Source organism: Oncorhynchus nerka, linkage group LG4 (genome assembly GCF_034236695.1).
Source record: "Oncorhynchus nerka isolate Pitt River linkage group LG4, Oner_Uvic_2.0, whole genome shotgun sequence".
Taxonomy (NCBI): Eukaryota; Metazoa; Chordata; class Actinopteri; order Salmoniformes; family Salmonidae; genus Oncorhynchus; species Oncorhynchus nerka.
The window spans coordinates 66003520-66028938 of record NC_088399.1 but is presented as its reverse complement, the minus strand read 5'-3'; the positions used below and the strand labels follow the sequence as shown (position 1 = coordinate 66028938).

Genomic DNA, 25419 nt, shown 5'->3' with positions numbered 1-25419 from the left:
ACATTCAAGACGGTGAAGTTGCAAGTTGGACATCAGTCTTGCAGGAAGAATAGGAGGAGACAAACAAGCATTGCAATTCTCTTTCACAGAAATGGTGTGTCCGGGCAATACAGTACTTCATAGAAGTCAATCTTTGAGTGAAAAAAAAAACATGATGCACAGCAAGACTGGTTTGTTGGACAAATGGTAAAAGGGAGTTGTCCCATATATCTGTCAATGACGAGAAGCAGGGTGCTCTTTATTTGGGAGGGAAGGGAAGGAGGGTGAGTGGCTGCTGAGACAAACAGTGAGACAGACGAAGAGGAGCCGTTGGGAGGCTGGTGGTTTGCAGAAAGTAGAGCAAGGCAGCTTGGGGTGGGAGTGGCCAGGGTTTAGTGCATCATGGTGCCGAGCAGCAAGAGGAGGGCGGTTAGGCTGGTTAGGGTGGCTCTAGGGTTACCTGAAATCTTCCTGGCACTGCCCACGGCAGCCCTCTCATTGGGCAACATGAGCAGGGTGGGTGGCTGGGTGAGGCCGAATTCCAGATCCAACCGGCCCTGATCCACGGGGGGCATAAGAGCCGTCACCCTCTCCGGCTTAGATGTTTCTGGGGGACCTTGTGTCGTGGAGGTGGTGGGGCTCCAGGTCGGTGTGGCCCACTCTGTGGAGGTGTACATGGTGGATGTGGACATGGTGGCTGCGGTGGGATCCGTACTTGAGATGGACAAGGAGTCTGACCCAAACAGATCAGGTTCTTCTGAGGAGTCTGGAAGATCTGTCTGGGAAGAGGTGGAAAGGGGTTCCCCGCTGTATTCAGGCTCTTCCTGAGACTCTTGGGGTGCAGAGGTGGTGCGGTGCAGATCCCAGCTGGATGTTTGCGACTCAAGGGGGAAGAAGGTCACTTTTTCTCCCAGGGATGGTTCATCAGTGCTTGGCTCATGTCCACTTCCGTCTTCTTCAGGGTCCGTGGTTGTGGGATCCATCTCTATTCTGGACATGGTCGTTGTTTGATAGCCCAGAGTGGTAAACTCGACGGGCAGCTGGGAGGTGGTGGAGAGGTCTGGAGACTCGGTAGTGGCTATGCCCTCTCCAGACCCCAGGTGCTCCTCATCAGACTCCCCTGGTGCCAGCTCTACTTCTCTAGAAGGTACCAATCTCTCTGGAATGACGATACCCTCAAAATCTAGACTGGTGCTGCCCTCCAGCCTAGCGGAGGAAGTTCCCTGCGAGGTTACTTTTGGATGGCCTACTGTGGAGTACACATCCAGTCCTAGCTCCTCTGAATGATCCAGTCCAGATAAGATGCTGCTTGAATGCGTAACTCCTGTCTGCTCCTCACTGGGAATGCTGGTGGCTCCAGGGGAGGCAGACATGTGAGTGGTGAAGGAGGAGGAGGAGGAGGAGGAGGAGGTGGAGGGGAATCTGTCTGTGTTGATTCCCTGGTGGACAACTAGTTCTATCTCTGTAAAGAAAGTACAATAAACATTTTTTGTTGCATGATAATCAAGTTCTACATGGCTCTACAATGACAAATTAAATAGAGTTAGGAGTAACTTCATGTATCATAAAGCTATAGGCCTAAGTATATTAGGAATTGGCTGCCACATTGGCCATACCTTGGGACACATCTCCAGATCCATCCAGGGGCGACCACACTGAGGTTGCCTTTGCGTGGGGGGAGAGGGTAGACCATGCTGGGCGGGGATCAAGCTCTCCCGGGGACTTGGTAGAGATGGATGTCTCTTCAGGCTCTCCCACGATCACCTCTTTGTGTCTTCTCTCTGCGGCATGGTCACGTGCCTCGGTAACATTCTCTATGGGTTCAAAGGCCATTGTGGTAGTCTCTTTTGTATTCTCCCGATGACTCTGGTTACCTCCTGTTGTGCTGTAGTTGGCTTCCACTTGATCCAACTCGAGATTGGTCTCTGGCATTGGCTGGAAGTGCTTGGAAGATCCTGACTGTTGGTAGTCTGTTTCTTCCGGGTTCATCTCTGGCATCGGCTGATAATGTCTGTGTGGCTCGTAGGATGGCTCAGGGAATTCTGGGGTTGTTTTCAGCGCTAGCTGGTAGAGACTGGAATTGCCTTCGTGGAGAGAGTCTAGAACACTAGAGGTTCTGGGTAGTGAAGTAGAATTTTGTGAGTGATCGTCTCCTTCGTGGAGGGAGTCTGGCTCACTGGAGGTGTTGGGTAGTGAAGTAGACTTGTGTGAGTGATAGTCTCCTTCGTGGAGGGAGTCTGGCTCACTGGAGGTGCTGGGTAGTGAAGTAGAATTCTGGGAATGATAGTCTCCTTCGTGGAGGGAGTCTGGCTCACTGGAGGTGCTGGGTAGTGAAGTAGAATTCTGGGAGTGATAGTCTCCTTCGTGGAGGGAGTCTGGCTCACTGGAGGTGTTAGGTAGTGAAGTAGTATTCTGGGAGTGATTGTCTCCTTCGTGGAAGGAGACTGGCTCACTGGAGGTGCTGGGTAGTGAAGTAGAATTCTGGGAGTGATAGTCTCCTTCGTGGAGGGAGTCTGGCTTACTGGAGGTGCTGGGTAGTGAAGTAGAATTCTGGGAGTGATAGTCTCCTTCGTGGAGGGAGTCTGGCTCACTGGAGGTGCTGGGTAGTGAAGTAGAATTCTGGGAGTGATAGTCTCCTTCTTGGAGGGAGTCTGGCTCACTGGAGGTGTTAGGTAGTGAAGTAGAATTCTGGGAGTGATTGTCTCCTTCATGGAGGGAGACTCTCACTGGAGGTTCTGGGTAGGAGGAATTCTGGGAGTGTAGTCTCCTTCGCTTACTGGAGGTGCTGGGTAGTGAACTAGAATTCTGGGAGTGATAGTCTCTTTCGTGGAGGGAGTCTGGCTCACTGGAGGTGCTGGGTATGGAAATATAATTCTGGGAGTGATAGTCTCCTTCATGGAGGGAGTCTGGCACACTGGAGGTGCTGGGTATGGAAATATAATTCTGGGAGTGATAGTCTCTTTCGTGAAGAGATTCTGGCTCACTGGAGGTGCTGGGTAGTGAAGTAGAATGCTGGGAGTGATAGTCTCCTTCGTGGAGGGAGTCTGGCTCACTGGAGGTGTTGGGTAGTGAAGTAGCATGCTGGGAGTGGTAGTTTTCCTCTACAGGAAGTGAAGTCTCATCAAAGGGCTGGAGAAGGTCCTGGGAAGAGGCTGTATGGGTGAGGGGGACCTCTGTGCTTGACAGGGCAGTAGGGGGAGTCCCCTGCAGATCCTCCTGAGCAGGAGCCGACTGGAAGACGGGGAGGGATCCCAGGACACTCTGGGCCTCTCGCTCCACTTGCTTGCTATCCTGGCTCAGATAGAGCTCCTCAGCAGGCTCCATAAGAATGACAATATCTTGTCCGATGTCCTCTGGCTCAGTGGCCATGTAGTCCATGGGGGCATCAGTGTGAGGATTCCCAACACCTGAGAAGAACAGGGGTTAGACAGGAGAGTCAGGGAGATAGTTTTATCTCCGTTAATATGACAAACACCTTCTCTGCATAACGTCACAACAGAATCGCCGGAAGCATGCAATCCGAAACAATCTCTGGCAATACTAAAACCTATATGATCTGTTTTAGAATGAATTAGTCCAGTACAATACCCAGACCTCTGAAACAGTAAACATCATGGCGGCTGGATGATTCAGGGAAGCCTGTCTGGTTGCTGTAGCGATAGAGGGTCTTGACCCCTGCCTGAGGCCCTCCACAGCGCTCCCTAGGGATGATGATGGGGTACCGCACACTGCCATCAGACAACCAGCCAGGGTTGCAGCTGTCCAAACCCTTGCTCCACGCCACGTACAGCTGCCCTGTGGTAGCCAGCTCTGCCCCTTCCTTCTCGCAGTAAGCCCGAGCCTCGTCCAATGACAGCTGCTGAGGGGCAGAGCCATAGAACACCTCCCCTACACAAAAAGGGTCACGTGTTAGACTCCTAATGGGAATTAGATTCCAGACGCATGTCCTAGATCCTTCATTTCCCTGCAGTATCTGGAAAAACACAAAAGGCTGAACACATGGGAGAATGAGACCTTGGTTGGGAAATTGACTTTGAATATGTTACACGTAAAAAAAGGTATTGTAACTGTCCTTGGAGGGAAAGTACTGTCAATGTCTAAAGTGTATGCTGTTTAAATACTAATGATCTGACTCATCTAAAGTGAGTACTCTGTCCACTAGCTAAAAACCCTCCATGCCTGTAACTTAAAGGGATAGTTATATATTATAAATGATATATAGGTTTCCTTGCACTGTAAGTAGTCTATTTTCAAGGTATGACAGCAATCCATGCTTTAGTTTAGTTTCCCTGGGACTGTTACCACATGCTAACATTTTAGCATTTGTGGCACAAATCCCATTCAAGAAATGGGACTGATATTAGCATTTTTTTGCACATCATGTCCAAATAATACGAAAGTATCTAAAATTGTGAAGCTCACAAAGTAATTTATAGATGATTTGAACATGATGCGTGAAAAATGCTAATATCGGTCCCATGACTTGAATGGTGCCACAAATGCTGAATGCTAAAATGTTAGCATGTGGAAACAGTACCAGGGAAACTAATAAAAGCATGGATTGCTGTCTTACCTTGTTCATAGACTGTTTGCAGGGTAAGGAACCAATATGTCATTTTGTAATTTGGGTGAACTATCCCTTTAAGGACACCTAACACAGTAATTTGATAGAGTGCCTTCAGAACACATGATAATATATAACGACAAAGCATCTGAATTGACAAATTTACATAGAAGACGACACTGAGTGTACAAAACATTAAGAGCACCTTCCTAATATTGAGTTGCACCATCCTTTTGCCCTCAGAACAGACTCAATTCGTCAGGGCATGGACTCTACAAGGAGTTGAACACGTTCCACAGGGATGCTGGCTCATGTTGACTCCAATGATTCCCACAGTTGTGTCAAGTCAGCTGGATGTCCTTTGGGTGGTGGACCATATCTTGATGCACAGGGGAAACTGTTCAGCATGAAAAACCCAGCAGCATTGCAGTTCTTGACACACTCAAACTGGTGTGCCTGGCACCTACTACGATTTTCCATTCAGGTGCACTTAAATCTTTAGTCTTGTCCATTCACCCTCAGAATGGCACACGTACACAATCCATGCCTCAATGGCCTTAAAATCCTTATTTAACCTGTCTCCTCCCCTTCATCTACACTGATTTAAGTGGATTTATCAAATGATATCAATAAGGGGATCATAGCTTTCACCTTGATTCACCTGGTCAGTCTATGTCATGGAAAGAGCAGGTGTCCTTAATAGTTTGTACTTTATGATTTTTGACGCAACGTCACAGACTTACAAACATACGTTATTGCTCTGTAGAATCACATTTACATCCTTTTTTACAGGGAGCTATTCACACAGACTTTTTACGATAAGCTATTCACAAGTTGTTGTTTTTTACCCTCAATATGCTCCACATAACAATACACATCAAACAGCTCCTCTGATTCCAGCGTCCCATAGTTCCTCAATCCCGGGCGGCCATCCATGTCACCATAGCAACCTTCCCGGGGAACTTGGATTGGATATCTGCAGAATAGGTGCAAGAACTGAAAATATGAGTATTTCCTGTGAATAGAAAGCATTGTAAAGACTAACTCTGACGGGCGAGGGGCCTCAGTCGTTGTTGATTAATCTGTTAGCAGGATTTCTTTGTGTGTTGGAAACATGGACCAAATGCAGTCCCTATTTTACACATGTAAGCCATGACAATACACATGAGGAAATCTAGCATATTTAACACCAGGACTAGAGTGAGCAGGAGGAGGATTCAGCTGCCGTCAGGTCAACACACATTCTGCCAGAAAAGGGCAACAGCTTCTGCGTGAAATAGTATCACATACCACACAGTGGGCCAAATTCAAATCCCCGGTAGCCTATTAGACCTGTGAATAAGCTCACTGCTGTGGGTCGTCATTCTATAATCTTGGCACCTGAGCACTTTCTCGTTAATAACTCAGGTAGTCAAAACAAAGTCTAGCAACTTTAAGAAATGTGTCTTTGTATTATAGGTCATGTTGTGGATACTGGGGTTTACCTGACAGATTGGTCAGCGAGCCAGCCGGCGTCACACTGCTCATAGCCATCGTAATAGGCTGCCAGAAGCTGGTCAGGAGTGGCGATGTGTGCCCCAATGCCCTCGCACGACCTCTGGGCCTCACTGAACGAAAACGCATATCGGCCAGAGGCGTGTCTGTAGTGGAAGACCACACCTATATGCACACGCGTGTGCACAAACACAAACATAGGCACAGAGAAATACGGACAGGCTTAAATACACAATATGTGGTAAAAACTGCAAGACAAATTTAAAAAACTCAAAAAAATTCACAACGACTCCTGCAACCTCTGTTACCTTTGACTTTTATCTGTGTGAAATCACTGGCATCGTCCAGGCCTTGCTGCACCTCGCAGCGGTAGTGCCCCGTGTCGCTTGAGCGCAGCTCCCCCAACCAGAGGGAGAGGTCCTCAGGCGAGTCTGCAAAGTTGACCAGGGAGGCTCGTTCTCTGTAGGCCTCATTGACCTTCACCCTTTGACCCCGCGCCACCAGGATCTCTGTCTCCTCCTGCTCCCCCTCATGCAACACGCTCCACTTGACCCGGGGTGGGATCGGGGGCGAGGAGGATGAGGGGGGCCCAGGTGACAGGGACACCAGGCAGGTGATTGTGATGGAGCCCCCCAGGTGTGCAGTGGAGATGGGGGTTGTCTTGGAGATGGTGACCTGGAGTTGACGCTTGTCGTCTAGGTCAGGAAGGAGAGGCACAGTCAGTAAACGATGCTACTGAGTAAGTGGCCGGCTATTGACCTCTAGTGGTGGTGGTGAATAATGCATTTTGGGGACAATCTTCAAGATTTTGCAGCAATTTTTATATTCCACGGATGAGTTCCGTGATTCCATGATCTCGGAATGGCGGAAAACCAAATACTTTAATCAGGTACATGTTGAATATATAGAAATATAAATTATACACAATTTATGTTTATCTTAACTATCTCCAAACTCAAGCATAACAGCAACAATTATGCAGCAATTACTACACAGCAACTGAGGCTTTAAATTCTACTTCATGAGGACCACAGAGCTGCTAAGGTTATTTTTATGTCTCTGCGTCCAGTATGAAGGAAGTTAGAGGTAGTTTCGCATGCCAATGCTAACTAGCATTAGCACAATGACTGGAAGTCTACAGGTATGCTTTGACTGTAAGTCTACAGGAACAGTTAGCATACTGCTAGTTAGCAATCAGGCTAACGCTAGTTAGCAACTTCTTTCAAACTGCACGCAGAGACATAAAAATGGTCCCCACAAGTTCATTTGACTCTGGGGAAGTACATAAAGGAGGAAAACTCGCTTTAAAATAATAAACTGATCTCAAAATAAATGCTTTAATATAATGCATTGCCATCCCATATAATGATAGTCTGTCAAAAGAGACATTTAGAAGATTTGTACCTTCTGAGTATCCTGTTTGGGCGGGGAAAGCCATGGTCAGGTGGCAAACTGTGCACAGAAGGGGGAGGAACCTTACTGGTCTGTGGAGGAGAGGTAGTGAGAGTGAGATAGAGGGAAAAATGGGACATGTTCCATATACACCCTATGACAAATGCACCTGGTATGTACTGCATCGAAGAAACAATCTATACTCCGCCAATTGGCTACAATATTTTTTTTAAAGCTTATTTTACTCCTACATTATTTACCCTCTATGATTTGAGTGTACATAAGGACAGAGGGGTCAAAATGTAATGAATGATGAGTATTAAAATGTTAGATCAATGCCAGAGGGTAAACAAGTAGATTGAAGGAGATAAACAGGGTCAAACAGATCGATGGAGAGCAGAGAGCGAGAAGGAGCAGAGAGAGGGATATGTGGTGAAACAGAGGATGATGAGATTGAAAGTGGAGTTGATGAAGAGATTAGGGGAAAGCGCACATGATGAGAAAAATGTGTGGGGGAGGACAGAACATTTACCATTTATGGGAATAAAGTAAAGACTAAACGGTCACAATTAAATCAAATAAAAAAGATCAGGGGCTTTGAAAGCCTAATACAGGACACAGAGGCAGCTCCGCCCCCAAAAAGGGGTAAATCCACATCTGACCGGAAGCGGTTCATCACCTCCACCAGTAAATTACATGTCTGCATAGCCCAGGGCTGCCTGCCAGTGCTCCTTCGCCAGTCTGGCCCTGTTATTAGCTCAGCAGGCATGGCAGGCCGCTCTCACTGACCTCACACGAACTCACAGAGTCAGCCACGATGGAAAAGGGAGGGACCATAAACGTCTACATCACACAAATAAGGGTAGAAGCATTTTTGAGTGAGTACGTTTCAGGAAAGTTAACTGAACAAAGCTTGTACTTTTACCTCACACAAAAGACATCAGAAGAAGCCTACTTTTTGCCTTCATTTAATGTTTTTCAAAGTACTTTTCTGGTCCTTTTCAAAAAGGATAGGGCAACAAACTTTACTTCATACTTTTGCGTACTTTCCAGATCCTTCTCCAAAAGGGTAGGATTTTACCTTTTGCCTCACATAAATTAAAACATTTCAATTTTGTGTGCCTTGACCACCAGTTTAATCACCTATAAAATGATGATTTCACTCATTATAATATCATTATGCCATCCCCGTTTTTCCTAGATGCACTTTCACAAAATTCTGTAGACCTAAATTACCATTTACAGCAAATAAATATATATAAAAAAATGTATTACCTATCAACCCGATATGTTGCCTAGTTTGCTGCCGTTTAGCTTAGCTGGTTGTAAAAACCTATCTTCCTCCATCAATAATGAAAATAGAATCTCAATTGGTTTTGCTCAACTCCTTGCGACCTCTCCTCCGTCCTCCCCTCTTTTTAAAAAAGATCAAAAGTAATCAAGGAGAGAATGGGAGGAAATGTGGAAAACAAATCACTTCTTTGAAATGAGACCTTCTTCACTAGCGCTTGACGTTTAAAGGTGTGGTAACCCAAAATAAATGTACGAAGTAGTACAAATACATTTAGCTAGTTGTGCTAGAGATTTTATAGAGAAAATTATATATTTTTAAAAAGCGGAACATTTTTAAATATGTGCATGGTGGAACAGCTTATTCAAAGAGGGTGTGGCAGATGTTTGTTTTTTTTTAAGTTCAGCGGAGAATACGTAGAGGACGGGAGGCTACTGAGGTGAGGAGGACACCTGTGTTCGCCTACTAACGAACTGACTCCTCGACCACTCAACAACCACTTATCGGGTTTCCTGGTCACAGAGGAGAGGAGGACGGAGGAATCTCCCTGAATGTTTTGTCTGGTAGCCTTAGTGGAGTTGCCAACAAATGGACGGTATCAAGGTAACACTCCTCCTCCACATTTACTGGATTGGTTGAACAGCGCAGAAGATAACCTCGCCCGACAGTTTTTTAAAATTACTATCGTCAAGACCAGAATGTGGGGGGATCTTGTTTCAGGCGTTTGTTTCTTTTATGCCTGGCTACTTTAGGTTAGCTCAGAGTTTCCCAAACTCCATCCTGCCCCCCAGACACAGTAGACTATTAACAAACACAGTAGACAATTAAGTCACTTTGACTGCAGACACTGTTTTAGAGACAAGCAGAGTCTGTGAGCTGCCCCAAAAACACAGCCCTGCTCACATTAAATGAAGGTCTTCTCATCAAAATACACACAAATACTCTCTGTGTGTGTCTGTGTGTGTGTGTGTGTGTGTGTGTGTGTGTGTGTGTGTGTGTGTGTGTGTGTGTGTGTGTGTGTGTGTGTGTGTGTGTGTGTGTGTGTGTGTATACGTGTACGTGTTCATGTTGGGGGAGTTCACTCCTATCCAGCTGGCTTGACTCAGGCTTTTTTTTGTCATATTCTATGTGACTGAAATTCTAATAGTCAAGCACCAATCCACCTCCAACTCAGTTTCACAGAGCTTACTACTAGCCTACTAAATGAACCCCAGACACCCTCAAAACAGAGCCACGTTCATTCACTTGACCAACGGCGACCTAGTACATACAGTGAATTCGGAAAGTATTCAGACCCCTTGACATCTTTCACATTTTATTAAGTTACAGCCTTATTCTAAAATTGATTAAATTGTTTTTTTTCTCTCATCAATTTACACACCATAATGACAAAGCAAAACAGAAAAATGATGTTTACATAAGTATCCAGACCCTTTACTCAGTACTTTGCTGAAGCACCTTTGGCAGTGATTACAGCCTCGAGTCTTTTTGGGTATGATGCTACAAGCTTGGCACACCTGTATTTGGGGAGTTTCTTCCATTCTTCTCTGCAGATCCTCTCCAGCTCTGTCAGGTTGGATGGGGTGCATTGCTGCACAGTTATTTTCAGGTCTTTACAGAGATGTTTGATCGTGTTCAAGTCCGGGCTCTGACTGGGCCACTCAAGGACATTCAGATAACTTGTTCCGAAGCCACTCCTGCATTGTCTTGGATCGGTGCTTAGAGTCGTTGTCCTGTTGGAAGGGGAACTTTCGCCCCAGTCTGAGGTTCTGAGCACTCTGGAGGAGGTTTTCATCAAAGATCTCTCTGTACTTTGCTCCGTTCATCTTTCCCTTGATCCTGACTAGTCTCCCAGTCCCTGCCAATGAAAAACATCCCAACAGCATGATACTTCCAGTTCTGGCCTTTCTGCCTGTCCTGAGCCTGATCCTGCCTGCCATCCTGTACCTGCCTTGACCTACTTATTGCCTGCCGTCCTGTGCCTGCTTGACTTACCTTTTGCCTGCCCTTGTACTTTAATAAACTCTGAGACTCATACTATCCGCCTCCTGTGTCTGCATCTGGGTCTTAGCCTGAACCATTATAGTAGAAACATCTCAAGGATGATCAATGGAAACAGGATGCACCTGAGCTCTAGTCTCATAGCAAAGGGTCTGAATACTTATGTAAATAAGGTATTTCTGTTTTTATTTTTAATACATTTGCTAAATTTTCCAAATACCTGTTTTCATTTCGTCATTATGGGGTATTGTGTGTAGATTGATGAGGGAAAACATATATTTAATACATTTTAGAATAAGGCTGTAACATAACAAAATGTGGAAAAAGTCAAGGGGTCTGAATACTTTCCAAATGCACTGTATGTTATACATGTACACTTCTCTGGATACCTAAGGTCACCAAACATCAGGGATCATCAACTAGATTCAGCCGCGGGCCGATTTTATTTCTGGAGTGGATGGTCGGGGGGCCAGAACATAATTACAAATAATTTATAGACTACAAATTGAACACAAAAGAAGCCCACACAGATATGTTTGACTAAAACAATCATTTCAAACCTTGCTTACATTTGTTTACAATCATGCGTCTCTCTGTTATGCATTGGAATGCTTGGCAACAGATTTCTTCAATTAAAATCACTTGGAGCTGATTTCCAGGTGTTTTTACAGTCTTTTATGTCCAACAATGAAAATTCCACCCAAATTTGTCTTAATAATGTGTTGTTGTTTTTTGTTCAGAAAACTTGGGGGTACAAATAAAACCTGGCCCGCGGGCCACCAGTTGGGGAACCCTGCCTTACATCATGATACAAGTAATGGTACTGAAGAGATAAGTGCAGGAGATACCACATTGCCTACTCTGAGCTGTTTGTGTTAAAGGGCTTGTACAGTAGCTACTCTGGTGCGGGTTGTAGCTACATACAGTGGGGAGAACAAGTATTTGATACACTGCCGGTTTTGCAGGTTTTCCTACTTACAAAGCATGTAGAGGTCTGTAATTTTTTTTATCATAGGTATACTTCAACTGTGAGAGACGGAATCTAAAACAAAAATCCAGAAAATCACATTGTATGATTTTTAAGTAATTCATTTGCATTTTATTGTATGACATAAGTATTTGATACATCAGAAAAGCATAACTTAATATTTGGTACAGAAACCTTTGTTTGCAATTACAGAGATCATACGTTTCCTGTAGTTCTTGACCAGGTTTGCACACACTGCAACAGGGATTTTGGCCCACTCCTCCATACAGACCTTCTCCAGATCCTTCAGGTTTTGGGGATGTCGCTGGGCAATACGGACTTTCAGCTCCCTCCAAAGATTTTCTATTGGGTTCAGGTCTGGAGACTGGCTAGGCCACTCCAGGACCTTGAGATGCTTCTTACGGAGCCACTCCTTAGTTGCCCTGGCTGTGTGTTTTGGGTCATTGTCATGCTGGAAGACCCAGCCACGACCCATCTTCAATGCTCTTACTGAGGGAAGGATGTTGTTGGCCAAGATCTCGCGATACATGGCCCCATCCATCCTCCCCTCAATACGGTGAAGTCATCCTATCCCCTTTGCAGAAAGCATCCCCAAGCAATGATGTTTCCACCTCCATGCTTCACGGTTGCGATGGTGTTATTGGGGTTGTACTCATCCTTCTTCCTCCAAACACGGCGAGTGGAGTTTAGACCAAAAAGCTCTATTTTTGTCTCATCAGACCACATGACCTTCTCCCATTCCTCCTCTGGATCATCCAGATGGTCATTGGCAAACTTCAGACGGGCCTGGACATGTGCTGGCTTGAGCAGGGGGATCTTGCGTGCGCTGCAGGATTTTAATCCATGACGGCGTAGTGTGTTACTAATGGTTTTCTTTGAGACTGTGGTCCCAGCTCTCTTCAGGACATTGACCAGGTCCTGCCGTGTAGTTCTGGGCTGATCCCTCACCTTCCTCATGATCATTGCTGCCCCACGAGGTGAGATCTTGCATGGAGCCCCAGACCGAGGGTGATTGACCGTCATCTTGAACTTCTTCCATTTTCTAATAATTGCGCCAACAGTTGTTGCCTTCTCACCAAGCTGCTTGCCTATTGTCCTGTAGCCCATCCCAGCCTTGTGCAGGTCTACAATTATACCCCTGATGTCCCTCCACAGTTCTCTGGTCTTGGCCATTGTGGAGCGGTTGGAGTCTGTTTGATTGAGTGTGTGGACAGGTGTCTTTTATACAGGTAACGAGTTCAAACAGGTGCAGTTAATACAGGTAATGAGTGGAGAACAGGAGGGCTTCTTAAAGAAAAACTAACAGGTCTGTGAGAGCCCGGAATTCTTACTGGTTGGTAGGTGATCAAATACTTATGTCATGCAATAAAATGCTAATTAATTACTTAAAAATCATACAATGTGATTTTCTGGATTTTTGTTTTAGATTCTGTCTCTCACAGTTGAAGTGTACCTATGATAATAATTATAGACCTCTATATGCTTTGTAAGTAGGAAAACCTGCAAAATCGGCAGTGTATCAAATACTTGTTCTCCCCACTGTATGTATATGCGGTTGTTGCTCGATCTGTTTGAGGCTTTAAGTACTAAGAATATTGTAGTCCAGACCTATACTCACGTCATTCATATTCTTAATTGATGCTTGTTTTGCTTTTCATGTGCTTTGAGATTTGTGAACTTGTATGTGTTGTGTGCAATTCAGCTTTTAGCTGCCAAGTACGACCTACATGTAAAATGTAATAAACTACTACTGCCCACTCTGATGAGTTAAGTGAAACTGAAAGTCATGTTCCAATATGTCCCTTTGACTATGAGCATTTCGGGACCACTTCAAAGCATGTGTTTAAAACTGTGTCTTTACAAAGTAATTACATGGACAGAGACAGTTGAACTATCAATAAATATGATTCTATATGACTTCAAGGTAGTCTCGGCATTACGACGTTGGCATGAGCAGCACCGCAGAAATTGAGATGAGAACGATGCAAGACTTTGCTCTCACACGGTCACACATACAGTTGAAGTCGGAAGTTTACATACACCTTAGCCAAATACATTTAAACTCATTTTTTCACAATTCCTGACATTTAATCCTAATAACAATTCCCTGTCTTAGGTCAGTTAGGATCACTTTACTTTAAGAAAGTGAAATGTCAGAATAATAGTAGAGAGTGATTAATTTCAGCTTTTATTTCTTTCAGCACATTCCCAGTTGGTCAGAAGTTTACATACACTCAATTAGTATTTGGTAGCATTGCCTTTAAATTGTTTAACTTCGGTCAAATGTTTCGGGTAGCCCTCTACAAGCTTCCCACAATAAGTTGGGTGAATTTTGGCCCATTCCAACTGACTAAGTTGGTGTAATTGAGTCAGGTTTGTAGGCCTTCTTGCTCGCACACGCTTTTTCAGTTCTGCCCCCCAAAAATATATGGGATTGAGGTCAGGGCTTTGTGATGGCCACTCCAATACCTTGACTTTGTTGTCCTTAAGACATTTTGCCACAACTTTGGAAGTATGCTTGGGGTCATTGTCCCATTTGGAAGACCCATTTGCGACCAAGCTTTAACTTCCTGACTGATGTCTTGAGGAGATGTTGCTTCAATATATACACATCATTTCCCATCCTCATGTTGCCAACTATTTTGTGAAGTGCACCAGTCCCTCCTGCAGCAAAGTACCATCACAACATGATGCTGCCACCATCGTGCTTCACGGTTGGGATGGTGTTCTTCGGCTTGCAAGCCTCCCCCTTTTTCCTCCAAACATAACGATGGTCATTATGGCCAAACGGTTCTATTTTTGTTTCATCAGATCAGAGGACATTTCTCCAAAAAGTATGATCTTTCTCCCCATGTGCAGTTGCAAAACGTAGTCAGGCCTTTTGTGGCGATTTTGGAGCAGTGGCTTCTTACTTGCTGAGCGGCCTTTCAGGTTATGTCGATATAGGACTTGTTTTACTGTGTACATTCGTCCCTGCTTCCTCCAGCAACTTCACAAGGTCCTTTGCTGTTGTTCTGGGATTGATTTGCACTTTTCGCACCAAAGTACGTTCATTTCTAGGAGAAAGAACGCGTCTCCTTCCTGAGCAGTATGACGGCTGCGTGGTCCCATGGTGTTTATACTCGTGTACTATTGTTTGTACAGATGAACCTGGTACCTTCAGGCATTTGGAAATTGCTCCCAAGGATGAACCAGACTCGTGGAGGTTTACAATTCTTTTTCTGAGGTCTTGGCTGATTTCTTTTGATTTTCCAATGATGTCAAGCAAGGAGGCACTGAGTTTGAAGGTAGGCCTTGAAATACATCCACAGGTACACCTCCAATTGACTCAAATGATGTCAATTTGTCACGACTTCCGCCGAAGTTGGTCCCTCTCCTTGTTCGGGCGGCGTTCAGCGGTCAAAGTCACCGACTTTCTAGCCATCGCTGATCCACTTTTTATTTTCCTTTTGGTTTTGTCTTGTCTTGTATCACACCTGGTTTCAATCCCATCGATTACATTTTGTGTATTTAACCCTCTGTTCCCCCTCATGTGTTTGTCGGTGAATGTTATTTGTAAGTGTTTGTGCACATTTGTCCTGGCGTGCATAGGGTGTTGTACCCATTTGTTATATTTGTTATGTTTCCAATCTTCGACCATCCGCCCAAGGGTAGAGCGGTGGGTGAACGCCTCTTCCATCTGAGACAGGAGACAAGGAGTGCCCAGGATTTCGCCCTGGCGTTTAGGACCCTGGCTGCCGGCGCGGGATGGAGCGACAGGGCCCTGATCGACCAATACTGCTGCAATCTGCGTGAGGACGTCCGTCAGGAGTTTGCCTGCAGAGACACCACCCTCACATTCGACCAGCTGGTGGACTTGTCAATCCGGCTGGACAACCTGCTGGCTACCCGCGGACACTCTGATCAGGGTCCGGTGGTTCCATCCTCCCACACACCCTCTCCGGTACCCATGGAGCTGGGAGGGATGGTGCGCAGGGAGACCGGAGGGGGTTCCCGCTCGTGCTGGTTGGTTCTTCTGGGGATCGAGGCAGCAGACAGGGCGCTCTGGCATCACCCCAGGTGAGCTGGCACCATTCTCACCCATAGCCCTCTGTTGCACATATGTTTGTGTCTGTCACTTTCCCTGAGTTTCCCCCGCATTCCTAGCATAAGGCGCTCATCGATTCAGGCGCGGCTGGGAATTTTATTGATAAGGTTTTAGCCCATAGTTTAGGGATCCCCATCGTTCCTGTGGATGTGCCCGTCCCCGTTCATGCCTTAGATAGTCGACCATTAGGGTCAGGGTTGATTAGGGAGGTCATCGCTGCTTTGGGCATGGTGACACAGGGGGGTCATACAGAGAGTATTAGTCTCTTCCTTATTGACTCTCCTGCATTTCCCGTGGTGCTGGGCCTACCCTGGTTAGCTTGTCATATCCCCACTGTTTCTTGGCCACAGAGGGCTCTCACGGGGTGGTCGCGAGAGTACTCATGTAGGTGTTTTGGGGTTTCCGTTGGCGCTACTACGGTGGAGAGTCCAGACCAGGTCTCCACCGTGCGCATTCCCCCTGAATATGCCGATTTGGCTCTCGCCTTCTCCAAAAAGAAGGCGACTCAATTACCACCTCATCGAGGGGCGATTGTGCGATACATCTCCTGGTAGACTCTGCACTTCCCAGGAGTCACGTGTATCCCCTCTCCCAGGCGGAGACGGAGGAAACATATGTCTCCGAATCCCTGCATCAGGGGTACATTCGGTCCTCCACTTCACCAGTCTCCTCGAGTTTATTTTTTGTGAAGGAGGGAGGTCTGCGCCTGTGTATTGACTATCGGGGTCTGAATCAGATCACTGTGAGGTATAGTTACCCGCTACCGCTCATAGCCACAGCAATAGAGTCAATGCACTGGCCCGCTTCTTCACCAAACTAGATCTCAGGAGCACTTACAACCTGGTGCGTATCCGAGAGGGAGACGAGTGGAAGACTGTTTTCAGTACCACCTCAGGGCACTATGAGTACCTCGTCATGCCGTACGGGTTAATGAATGCGGCATCAGTCTTCCAAGCCTTTGTAGATGAGATTTTCAGGGACCGGCACAGGCAGGGTGTAGTGGTGTATATTGATGACATTTTGACATACTCCGCTACACACGCTGAGCATGTGTCCTGGTGCGCAGAGTGCTTGGTCGCCTGTTGGTGCATGACCTGTATGTCAAGGCTGAGAAATGCCTGTTCATCCAATGGTCTGTCTCCTTTCTAGGATATCGCATTTCCACCTCAGGTGTGGAGATGGAGAGTGACCGCATTGCAGCTGTGCGTAATTGGCCGACTCCCACCACGGTAAAGGAGGTGCAGCGTTTCTTAGGGTTTGCCAACTACTACCGGAGGTTTATCCGGGGTTTGATCAGGTAGCGGCTCCCATTACCTCACTGCTGAAGGGGGGCCCGGTGCGCTTGCAGTGGACAGCTGAGGTGGACAGGGCTTTTCATCACCTGAGGGCTCTGTTTACCTCGGCTCTTGTGCTGGCCCATCCGGATCACTCTTTGGCGTTCATAGTGGAGGTGGACGCGTCCGAGGCTGGGATAGCAGCTGTGCTCTCTCAGCGCTCGGGTACGCCACCAAAGCTTCGCCCTCTGTGCCTTCTTCTCGAAGAAGCTCAGCCCGGCAGAGCGAAACTATGACATGGGGGACCGGGAGTTGTTGGCTATCATCAGGGCTTTGAAGGTGTGGAGAAATTGGCTTGAGGGGGCTAGACACCCTTTTCTCATCTGGACTGACCACAGCAATCTGGAGTACATCCGGGCGTCGAGGAGACTGAACCCTCGCCAGGCAAGGTGGGACATGTTTTTCCCCCATTTTGTGTTTACCCTTTCTTACAGACCAGGCTCCCAGAACGCGAAGGCAGACGCATTGTCCCGGCTCTGACACAGAGGAGCGTCCCATGGATCCCACTCCCATACTCCCCGCCTCCTGCATGGTGGCGCTGGTAGTGTGGGAGCTGGACACAGACATTGAGCAGGCGTTACGTGCAGAGCCTGCTCCCGTCCAGCTGTGCGTCTGTATGTCCCGTCTACTGTTCGTGACCGGTTGATCTATTGGGCCCACACGTCACCCTCCTCTGGTCATCCTGGGATCGGTCAGACAGTGCGCTGTTTGAGCGGGAGGTACTGGTGGCCTACCTTGGCTAAGGACTTGAGGGTTTATATTTCCTCCTGCTCGGTGTGCGCCCAGTGTAAGGCTCCTAGGCACCTACCCAGAGGTAAGCTACACTCCTTACCTGTTCCACAGCGGCCTTGGTCGCACCTGTCGGTGGATTTTCTTACTGATCTTCCACTCTCACAGGGAAACACCGCAATCCTGGTCGTTGTGGATCGTTTCTCTAAGTCCTGTAGTCTCCTCCCTCTGCCCGGTATGCCTACGGCCCTACAGACTGCGGAGGCCTTGTTTATACACGTCTTTTGGCACTACGGGGTGCCTGAGGATATAGTGTCTGAACGGGGTCCCCAGTTCACATCTAGGGTCCGGAAGGCATTCATGGAACGTCTGGGGGTCTCGATCAGCCTTACTTCAGGTTTTCACCCTGAGAGTAATGGGCAGGTGGAGAGAGTTAACCAGGATGTGGGCAGGTTTCTGCTGTCTAATTGCCAGGACCGGCCGGGGGAGTGGGCAGAGTTCGTGCCCTGGGCCGAGATGGCACAGAACTCGCTTCGCCACTCCTCCACTAACATCTCTCCCTTCCAGTGCGTACTGGGGTACCAGCCGGTTCTGGCGCCTTGGCATCAGGGTCAGACCGAGGTTCCTGTCCGTGTCCACCTTCAGCAGGACGTGACGCGCCAGAAGAATAATGCAGATCGCCACCGCAGTGAGACACCGGGGAACCGGGTCTGGCTCTCGCCCCGAAACCTGCCTCTGCGCCTGCCCTGCCGGAAGCTGGGTCCGCGGTTTTTAGGGCCATTTAAAGACCTGAGGAGAGTGAACGCGGTATGTTATAGGTTACAGCTTCCCCCCGATTACCGCATTAACCCCTCGTTCCATGTGTCTCTCCTCAGGCCGGTGGTGGCTGGCCCGCTCCAGGAGTCTGAGGTGCGGGAGGTTCCTCCGCACCCTCTGGACATCGGGGGGGCCCGGCGTATTCTGTTCGCTCCATACTGGATTCGAGGCGCCTGGCGAGGGGCCGTCAGTATCTCATGGAGTGGGAGGGGTACAGCCCGGAGGAGAGGATCTGAGTTCCGGTCGAGGACGGGTTTGACCCATCTATGCTGCAGGAGTTCCACCGTCTTCGTCCGGATCGCCCTGCGCCTCACCCATTCGACACCGTCCCCGAGGTCGGTATCGACGCTCTGCTGGGGCCGCACGTCAGTGGGGGTACTGTCACGACCTCCGCCGAAGTTGGTCCTTCTCCTTTTTCGGGCGGCGTTCGAAGTCACCGACTTTCTAGCCATTGCTGATCCTATTTTCATTTTCCTTTGGTTTTGTCTTGTCTTGTATCACACCTGGTTTCAATCCCATCAATTACATGTTGTGTATTTAACCCTCTGTTCCCCCTCATGTATTTGTCGTAAATGTTATTTGTAAGTTTTTGTGCGTCTGACTTCTCTGCCGCCAGTATGCGCCCCCTTACACAATTAGCCAATCAGAAGCTTCTAAAGCCATGACATAATTTTCTGGAATTTCCCAAGCTGTTTGAAGGCACAGTCAACTTAGTGTATGTAAACTTTTGACCCACTGAAATTGTGATACAGTGAATTATAAGTGAAATAATCTGTCTGTAAACAATTGTTAGAAAATTGTTGTAACCGACTTGCCAAAACTATAGTTTGTTAACAAGAAATTTGTGGAGTGTATGTAAACATCTGACTTCAACTGTAGTGTCTGCGCAGGTACAGGTGTGCTTCACGCAGCTACAAAGTGGTAGCTACAGGACCAAAACAGCAGATAAATTTAGCCTCACGCTTCAACTCTGAACTCGCTCGCAATTGAGTCAATTGCAGCACACATCATTAATCTATGCTTTTTTTAAATCCCACCCTTATTCTCATCATTGCTGTTACTGTATATCAAATCCAGTCAAAGGACTCCAAACACAGAGCAGACAAACAGACACAAGTGTCGTATAAACCGACACTGCCTTGTGGTTGAATAAATGTTGTTTGTATTCGTGCCAGCTGGGTTAGCTCCACAGACAGGCAGCCATTAATATTCTTGACTGGAAAACGTCGGACAAAAGGCCAGCGGCGCGCGAGTGGACAGCTGCACACTGTGTTTCACTTTATACCCATTCTCTTACAAACGTCCACATTGGAAAATTACAGGACAAGAGATACTAGCCCGTTTTCTTTATTTCATGGAAAAAAAGCCAAAAGCTACTAGAAATCACTTAAAACAGGACTTGAAGAAAAGCAATGACCACATGAAAAGAACACTAACCAAGGGCCTCTCAAACTGAACCATTGTTACCAAGTATCCGTAAACACAGGTTTGTGTTCATCCTGATGGCGACAGACTGATGACGGTGAATAAAATGGCAGTCAGGCCTGATTTGTTGGGTGCCTCTTGGCCACATCTTTCAGAAAGAACGTCCTTGGCCAGTTATTGTGCAGTCAGCTTTTCTGTTCTTTTTAATTAAGAAAACAGGGAATAGAACTCAAGCGTGGCCCAGAGACGCCACCAACAGCACTGCCATGTCCAGAAAAAGCTGCCTGTGCAATATCCTCAAGTACATGGTACACACAGTACAAAATAGGCCTCTTTCCACCAGCTCTTTTATCCACATACGCTGAGACGTGATAGTACTGCGTCCCATTGTGACATAGCTACGCTATCGTCCGCGGGAGGATGCACAGTCTGAATGCGCACCTTCCTAAAATTCCCACCAACGTGGCTCCATGTACGCGTCCTTTTTTCATTTGAATGTGTTGACAGTTGAAGAGAATTGCTTGAGCCGCGCTGAAAATTTGAAAGCCAAAGGTCCATTATTGTAGAACACATGGTTTGGACCATGATGGACGCTTTATGCAGACACAAAAAGACAGGCACAATGCAAGCAGACCGCTTATGTAGCTGTCGAGGAGGTATTGCGGGGACTTCGAAAATAGGTTATCACAACCCATGCTGTACTTTATTATGATGTCAAACACTTGTACTGTACTGTACTGTACAAGAGCCATATCAAGGTCAAATCACACAAACAGCTACAAGCTCTGGGTAAGACAGCACTGACTCTCCTTACCTCCTGCTCTCCACTTCCATCAGTACTTGTTCAGGCCCATTCACTTATATGGACACCTCTCACTTTTCTGCTTATGCTCACCCCCCCCCCCCCCCTATGTACCGTGTCCATTACTGAGTTGAACTAAAGAAGCCCACAGTCCCCGAGGCTGTGTGGTGAAAGCCAGAGAAACAGAGTGCACTCAGAGCGTCCTGCTCTCGCCTCCTGCAGGGTGGGATGAAAGACAAGAAAGGTGCATGATGTCCTGATTTCCCTGGATGAGGAGACTAAGGAGACTGTGTCACATAGGAAGCAGAGGATTTTAGCAGTCTCTGCACGGTCTAGCAAGGGCACAACATCCACATGTTGTTTTATAGAAATTTGCAAAAAGAAATGTTCTGGCCCAGATACACACAAGAGAATGTTGGCCCCTTGTTTTTAATTCTCTCGGCTCTTAGTCTCTTCATCACTGGTCTAACCCACGTAACCCTAGTTCATTTGTCTAACTTCCCCTTGTTCAATGAACACAGAAGGCTAGTTCAAGTTCCCTTTTTTTAAGTACTACCTCTGAATCTCCCCAACAACCTTGTCTGTTAAATGGATACTTCACCCACATGACATATTTGTTTCCTTACTCTGAAACGAAAATCCACACTTTGGATTGAAAGGAAACAATGTCATTTGGGTGAAATATCCCCTTAACAACCATGTAGACCTTAGATACTTTTTTTTGCTTGTTCCTCAAACCTGCTTCCTCAAATTCATAAATCACTGGTATCTTTTAACATAAAAAAGTCCCTTGGGGAAAATTACTCTCCCAACTCCCCCAACTTACGGCCGCATCGTAACTTGAGAAATGTGTGTGTGCTGTAATTCGAACTTCCATGTAAATCAGGAATTGATTTCAATGGGAGATTGATGTCATTGACTTGGAAATCTCTAGTCAGGATTATTCTATATTCTTTGGGCTGGACTGGAGATTCCATAGAGATTGTAAATGCTAATATATCTATTAAGTTTATCCATCCATCCTTCCATTTCATTTAGCCATCAAAAAGTGTGTGAATCACACAACCACCCCACTATTGAAATTTAGGCTTCTTGAGTGTGAAACGGATGTTGAAAATGTCATTTGATTGCACCCAGAGTCTATCAGAAAGTGTCTTCAAATAAACTAAAAAAGCATTGCAATTGAGTTGACCCCAATTCTGGTTTCAACATAGTTGTACAACCTACCAGTGGTTGATGAACTCTTCAGAAGTTCACATTCACAACCAATAGTGGCAATAACATTTGTTTTTCAAGACCGTATCTCTCAAAAATATCTTGGGGGGTGGGTGTTCTACTGTAATATGGGATATAGACAACAACCTTTGTAGCAACAAAGTACACAAGTATAGCGATAGTAACAAGTAATATATGCCCACCGTGTCACCAGCAATTTGAAACCATACCTGGCATCATAGGTTGGTTAAAATGAGCCCTGAAGTTCAATATTGATAATAGTTTGGTAGTTATTAGCTAGAATCCTATTGGTGCCACTAGATTAAAGTGCCTAAGCAGTGCCGCAGGGGTCAAAACCCATCATGTGAATAAGCAACGACTCTCTTTATAAAATAGTTCATGTTAAAATGTAATATCACCACGGTTTCGTCCCACCACAGTTGCTACTTATTAGGCTTTAATGTCCAAAGCAGCCATTTTTTATTTCTGGGTAAGAATAAAGTACCTTACTGTGATTGTTTTCTATAAAAATTCTCAAAAAGAAACAAAAATAATTTTGCTAAGACTGTCTGGGAGTGACCTGAGTGGGGAGTGGAAAACTGAAAACTAGCTGTTATTGGCAGAGAGGTTTGGAACTCTCCACCTTATTGTTCTATTGATGATGTCACCAGGCAGGCCAAAACTCCATCCTACCAAAAAATGCTACAATTTCAGGCTGTCTTTTCAAACAGCTCTTATACTAAAAGGGCATTATCATCCTTTTCACAATTTCACAGTATTATTCCAACCTCAGAGTGTGGAAATATATATATAAAACACAGCAAAATCACGTTTTTGGCTGCACCAAAGACTGACGCTTATAGCCTGTGATGCCAAAGGCAACATGTCCACTAAGAGACTACATTAGAGAGGGGGACAGAGAGGGGGACAGAGAGGGGGGGAATAGAGAGCTCGCAGGGAGGAGAAAACTCACTGGGCACAGACGTCAATTCAACGTCTATTCCTTCAATTTCATTGAAGTTACGTGGAAACTAAGTTGATTCAACCAGTGTGTGCCCAGTGGGAATAGACAGAGTGGGAGAAAGGACAAGTAAAGACTAAAGACAGTGAGAGAGGTGTTATTTTTGACCCTGTCGAAACTGAGAAGTACTAGGAGTGGTACTGTACTAGAGGACAGCCAAAAAACAAAAGTGGTGAAGGAAAGTTATTTTGTGCTTAAATGGATGGATAGAATAGAGAGAGAGTTTAATGGTGTTTAGGTTTCTACATTACAAAACGAGCTAAGACCTAAAAGTCTAAGCCATTGATTTTTAATTTTAGTACCCCTTTAGGTATATATATATACATATATTTTTTTATATTTTTTTTATTTTTTTTTATGTATGATTTGATAAAATATTTTATTTGGCATTTACTACTATTGCCACTAGAAACATATTGAATAATACATTCATAAATGGCCAAAAAAATACAGTAAAAAAAAAGAAATCATAAGGAATATAAGGTTTATAAGTGTCAGGAAATATTTTGCTTTTTTTGAACAAATATTTAACCCCTTACTTTTGTTTGCACAAAACTGCACTCATACTTACATTCATTTGTATGAACACCATAGTATTCCTGAGATTCTCATCTTTCCATAGAGTGGTCACTTTAGTTTGTAAGCCGAACCCTTTTGGATGCTACACATTTTATTTGTGAGAAGATTGATTTTTGGACATCTCATGGTTTGACAAACACCACTGTAGCTTGGCCACCTTCCACCACAGATGCAGAAGGCTGACATATGTGGATGTGGTCATTGAGACGCAGCCCATGTACACAAAAAAAAACATATCTCTAGTTTAAACTGATGGATTTTTATGGGGATTGTTTAAAATGATGTTACTTAGATTGACGCACGGGTGCGTCAATAGACACTTAATGGTTAAGCCAACCATGGGCGGAAGGTGTCTCTTACTAAATAATACTGGTGATGAAAGTGCGTATTGATGTGGAAATACAGTTTGTGGAACATCTTGCAAAACTCTGTAGTATTAAACTTTAAGCTGCAAAGTTAAAGATGATCCGTCAAAGGACAATGCAGAGACATTGTGAAATGAAAAGTTATGCTACTGGATTTATTCTCAATCTGATGAAAAGATGTTCAAATTACGCATCCGATTTTCACTGTAGAATAAGAAACGTGGAACATTATTATTAAGAAAAAAACATTCTGAGGGCGCAGGTGAGTTTAAAAGAAATACGACCCCTAAACGGTCTAATCCTGCTTGTAGCCCAATTATAGCCCATGTAAATAAGAGTAGGCTAAATTCAGGACCACCGGGGAAGGAAAGCAATGAGAGGAAAAAAATAAAATTGCATGTCACACATAAGTGCAGGTTATATATATATATGACAAAGCCAACTATAACTTTCTGCCCTCATTTAAACGCCATCGGTCCAAACGTGTTAGGCTAAATTATCAATAAAACGACACCTACCGCATTATTTCGACAAACATTTCGATTAATGGTTGTCCAATCCTGGATTTTCTAATATTTTGGGGGTTGAAAGGATGGGAAGTCTTTTCGGCATCGGCTCCCTCACTTGGTGCAGTGCGCGCGGGATATTGCGACGTTCAATACTGTACCCAAGAATACTGGGAACTCTATGCAGGTATGGGACGCGTACGTCCGACCGGCTGCAAAGGAGAGGAAGAAAAGAGAGAGTTTGAGACAGTGAGGGCAAATATGAAATCTTGAACTGCCCACTTTTGTCATTCAACTAAGAGGATGGAGGAGAATGTGTCCGTGTAAAGGGATGGGGTAAAAGTGGGATGACATACATGGCAATGCAGTTGAACTGTTTGAGCGACGTCTCAATGTAGGCTTATTCGTGACGATTGATGACGTTTTAATGGAAAGGATCAGACATGGTTTTATTGCAAGGGGGAATATAAGAGAAATGTGGTGGGTAGAGAGGAGAGACGAAGGGGGAGAGTGCGTCAGTCAGTGCAGCATTCGGGCAAATTGCTGATGCTGCAGGTAAGCAACGAGAGAGAATAGACTAGAGTCGCAGAGAGCATGCAAAGAAGGCGATGGGATGATGCAGCCTATGAAAAAGTATTTATTGAATATAACGTACGCCTGCAGGTAACCATGAATAATGCATTTACAATAAGTTTATAATCCATTTCAATTGGTTTATTCTGGTCAATGAACACTATACCAATCATTTCGAAATTCCAGATGTGAATATTTAATTTATGTGAATGTAGGATTATTTCAATCAGAGTGAGTACACGCAATGTTTCTGTACAC

At 45.6% G+C, this 25419-nt stretch overlaps 1 protein-coding gene across 1 annotated transcript in view; it reads right to left on the bottom strand.

Moving 5' to 3' along the window:
- LOC115128469 (brevican core protein-like) overlaps positions 1–24904 on the bottom strand; it is a 36176-nt gene extending 11272 nt beyond the window's left edge. The window contains exons 1-8 of the mRNA XM_029658328.2: positions 24601–24904; positions 7442–7521; positions 6346–6732; positions 6028–6202; positions 5392–5519; positions 3574–3867; positions 1596–3386; positions 440–1441 (exon numbers count right to left, since the gene is read on the bottom strand). Coding sequence (XP_029514188.2) covers positions 440–1441; positions 1596–3386; positions 3574–3867; positions 5392–5519; positions 6028–6202; positions 6346–6732; positions 7442–7521; positions 24601–24620 — 3877 coding nt within the window. The 5' untranslated portion in view covers positions 24621–24904. The remainder of the gene's footprint in view (positions 1–439; positions 1442–1595; positions 3387–3573; positions 3868–5391; positions 5520–6027; positions 6203–6345; positions 6733–7441; positions 7522–24600) is intronic.
- Positions 24905–25419: the final 515 nt, after the last annotated feature.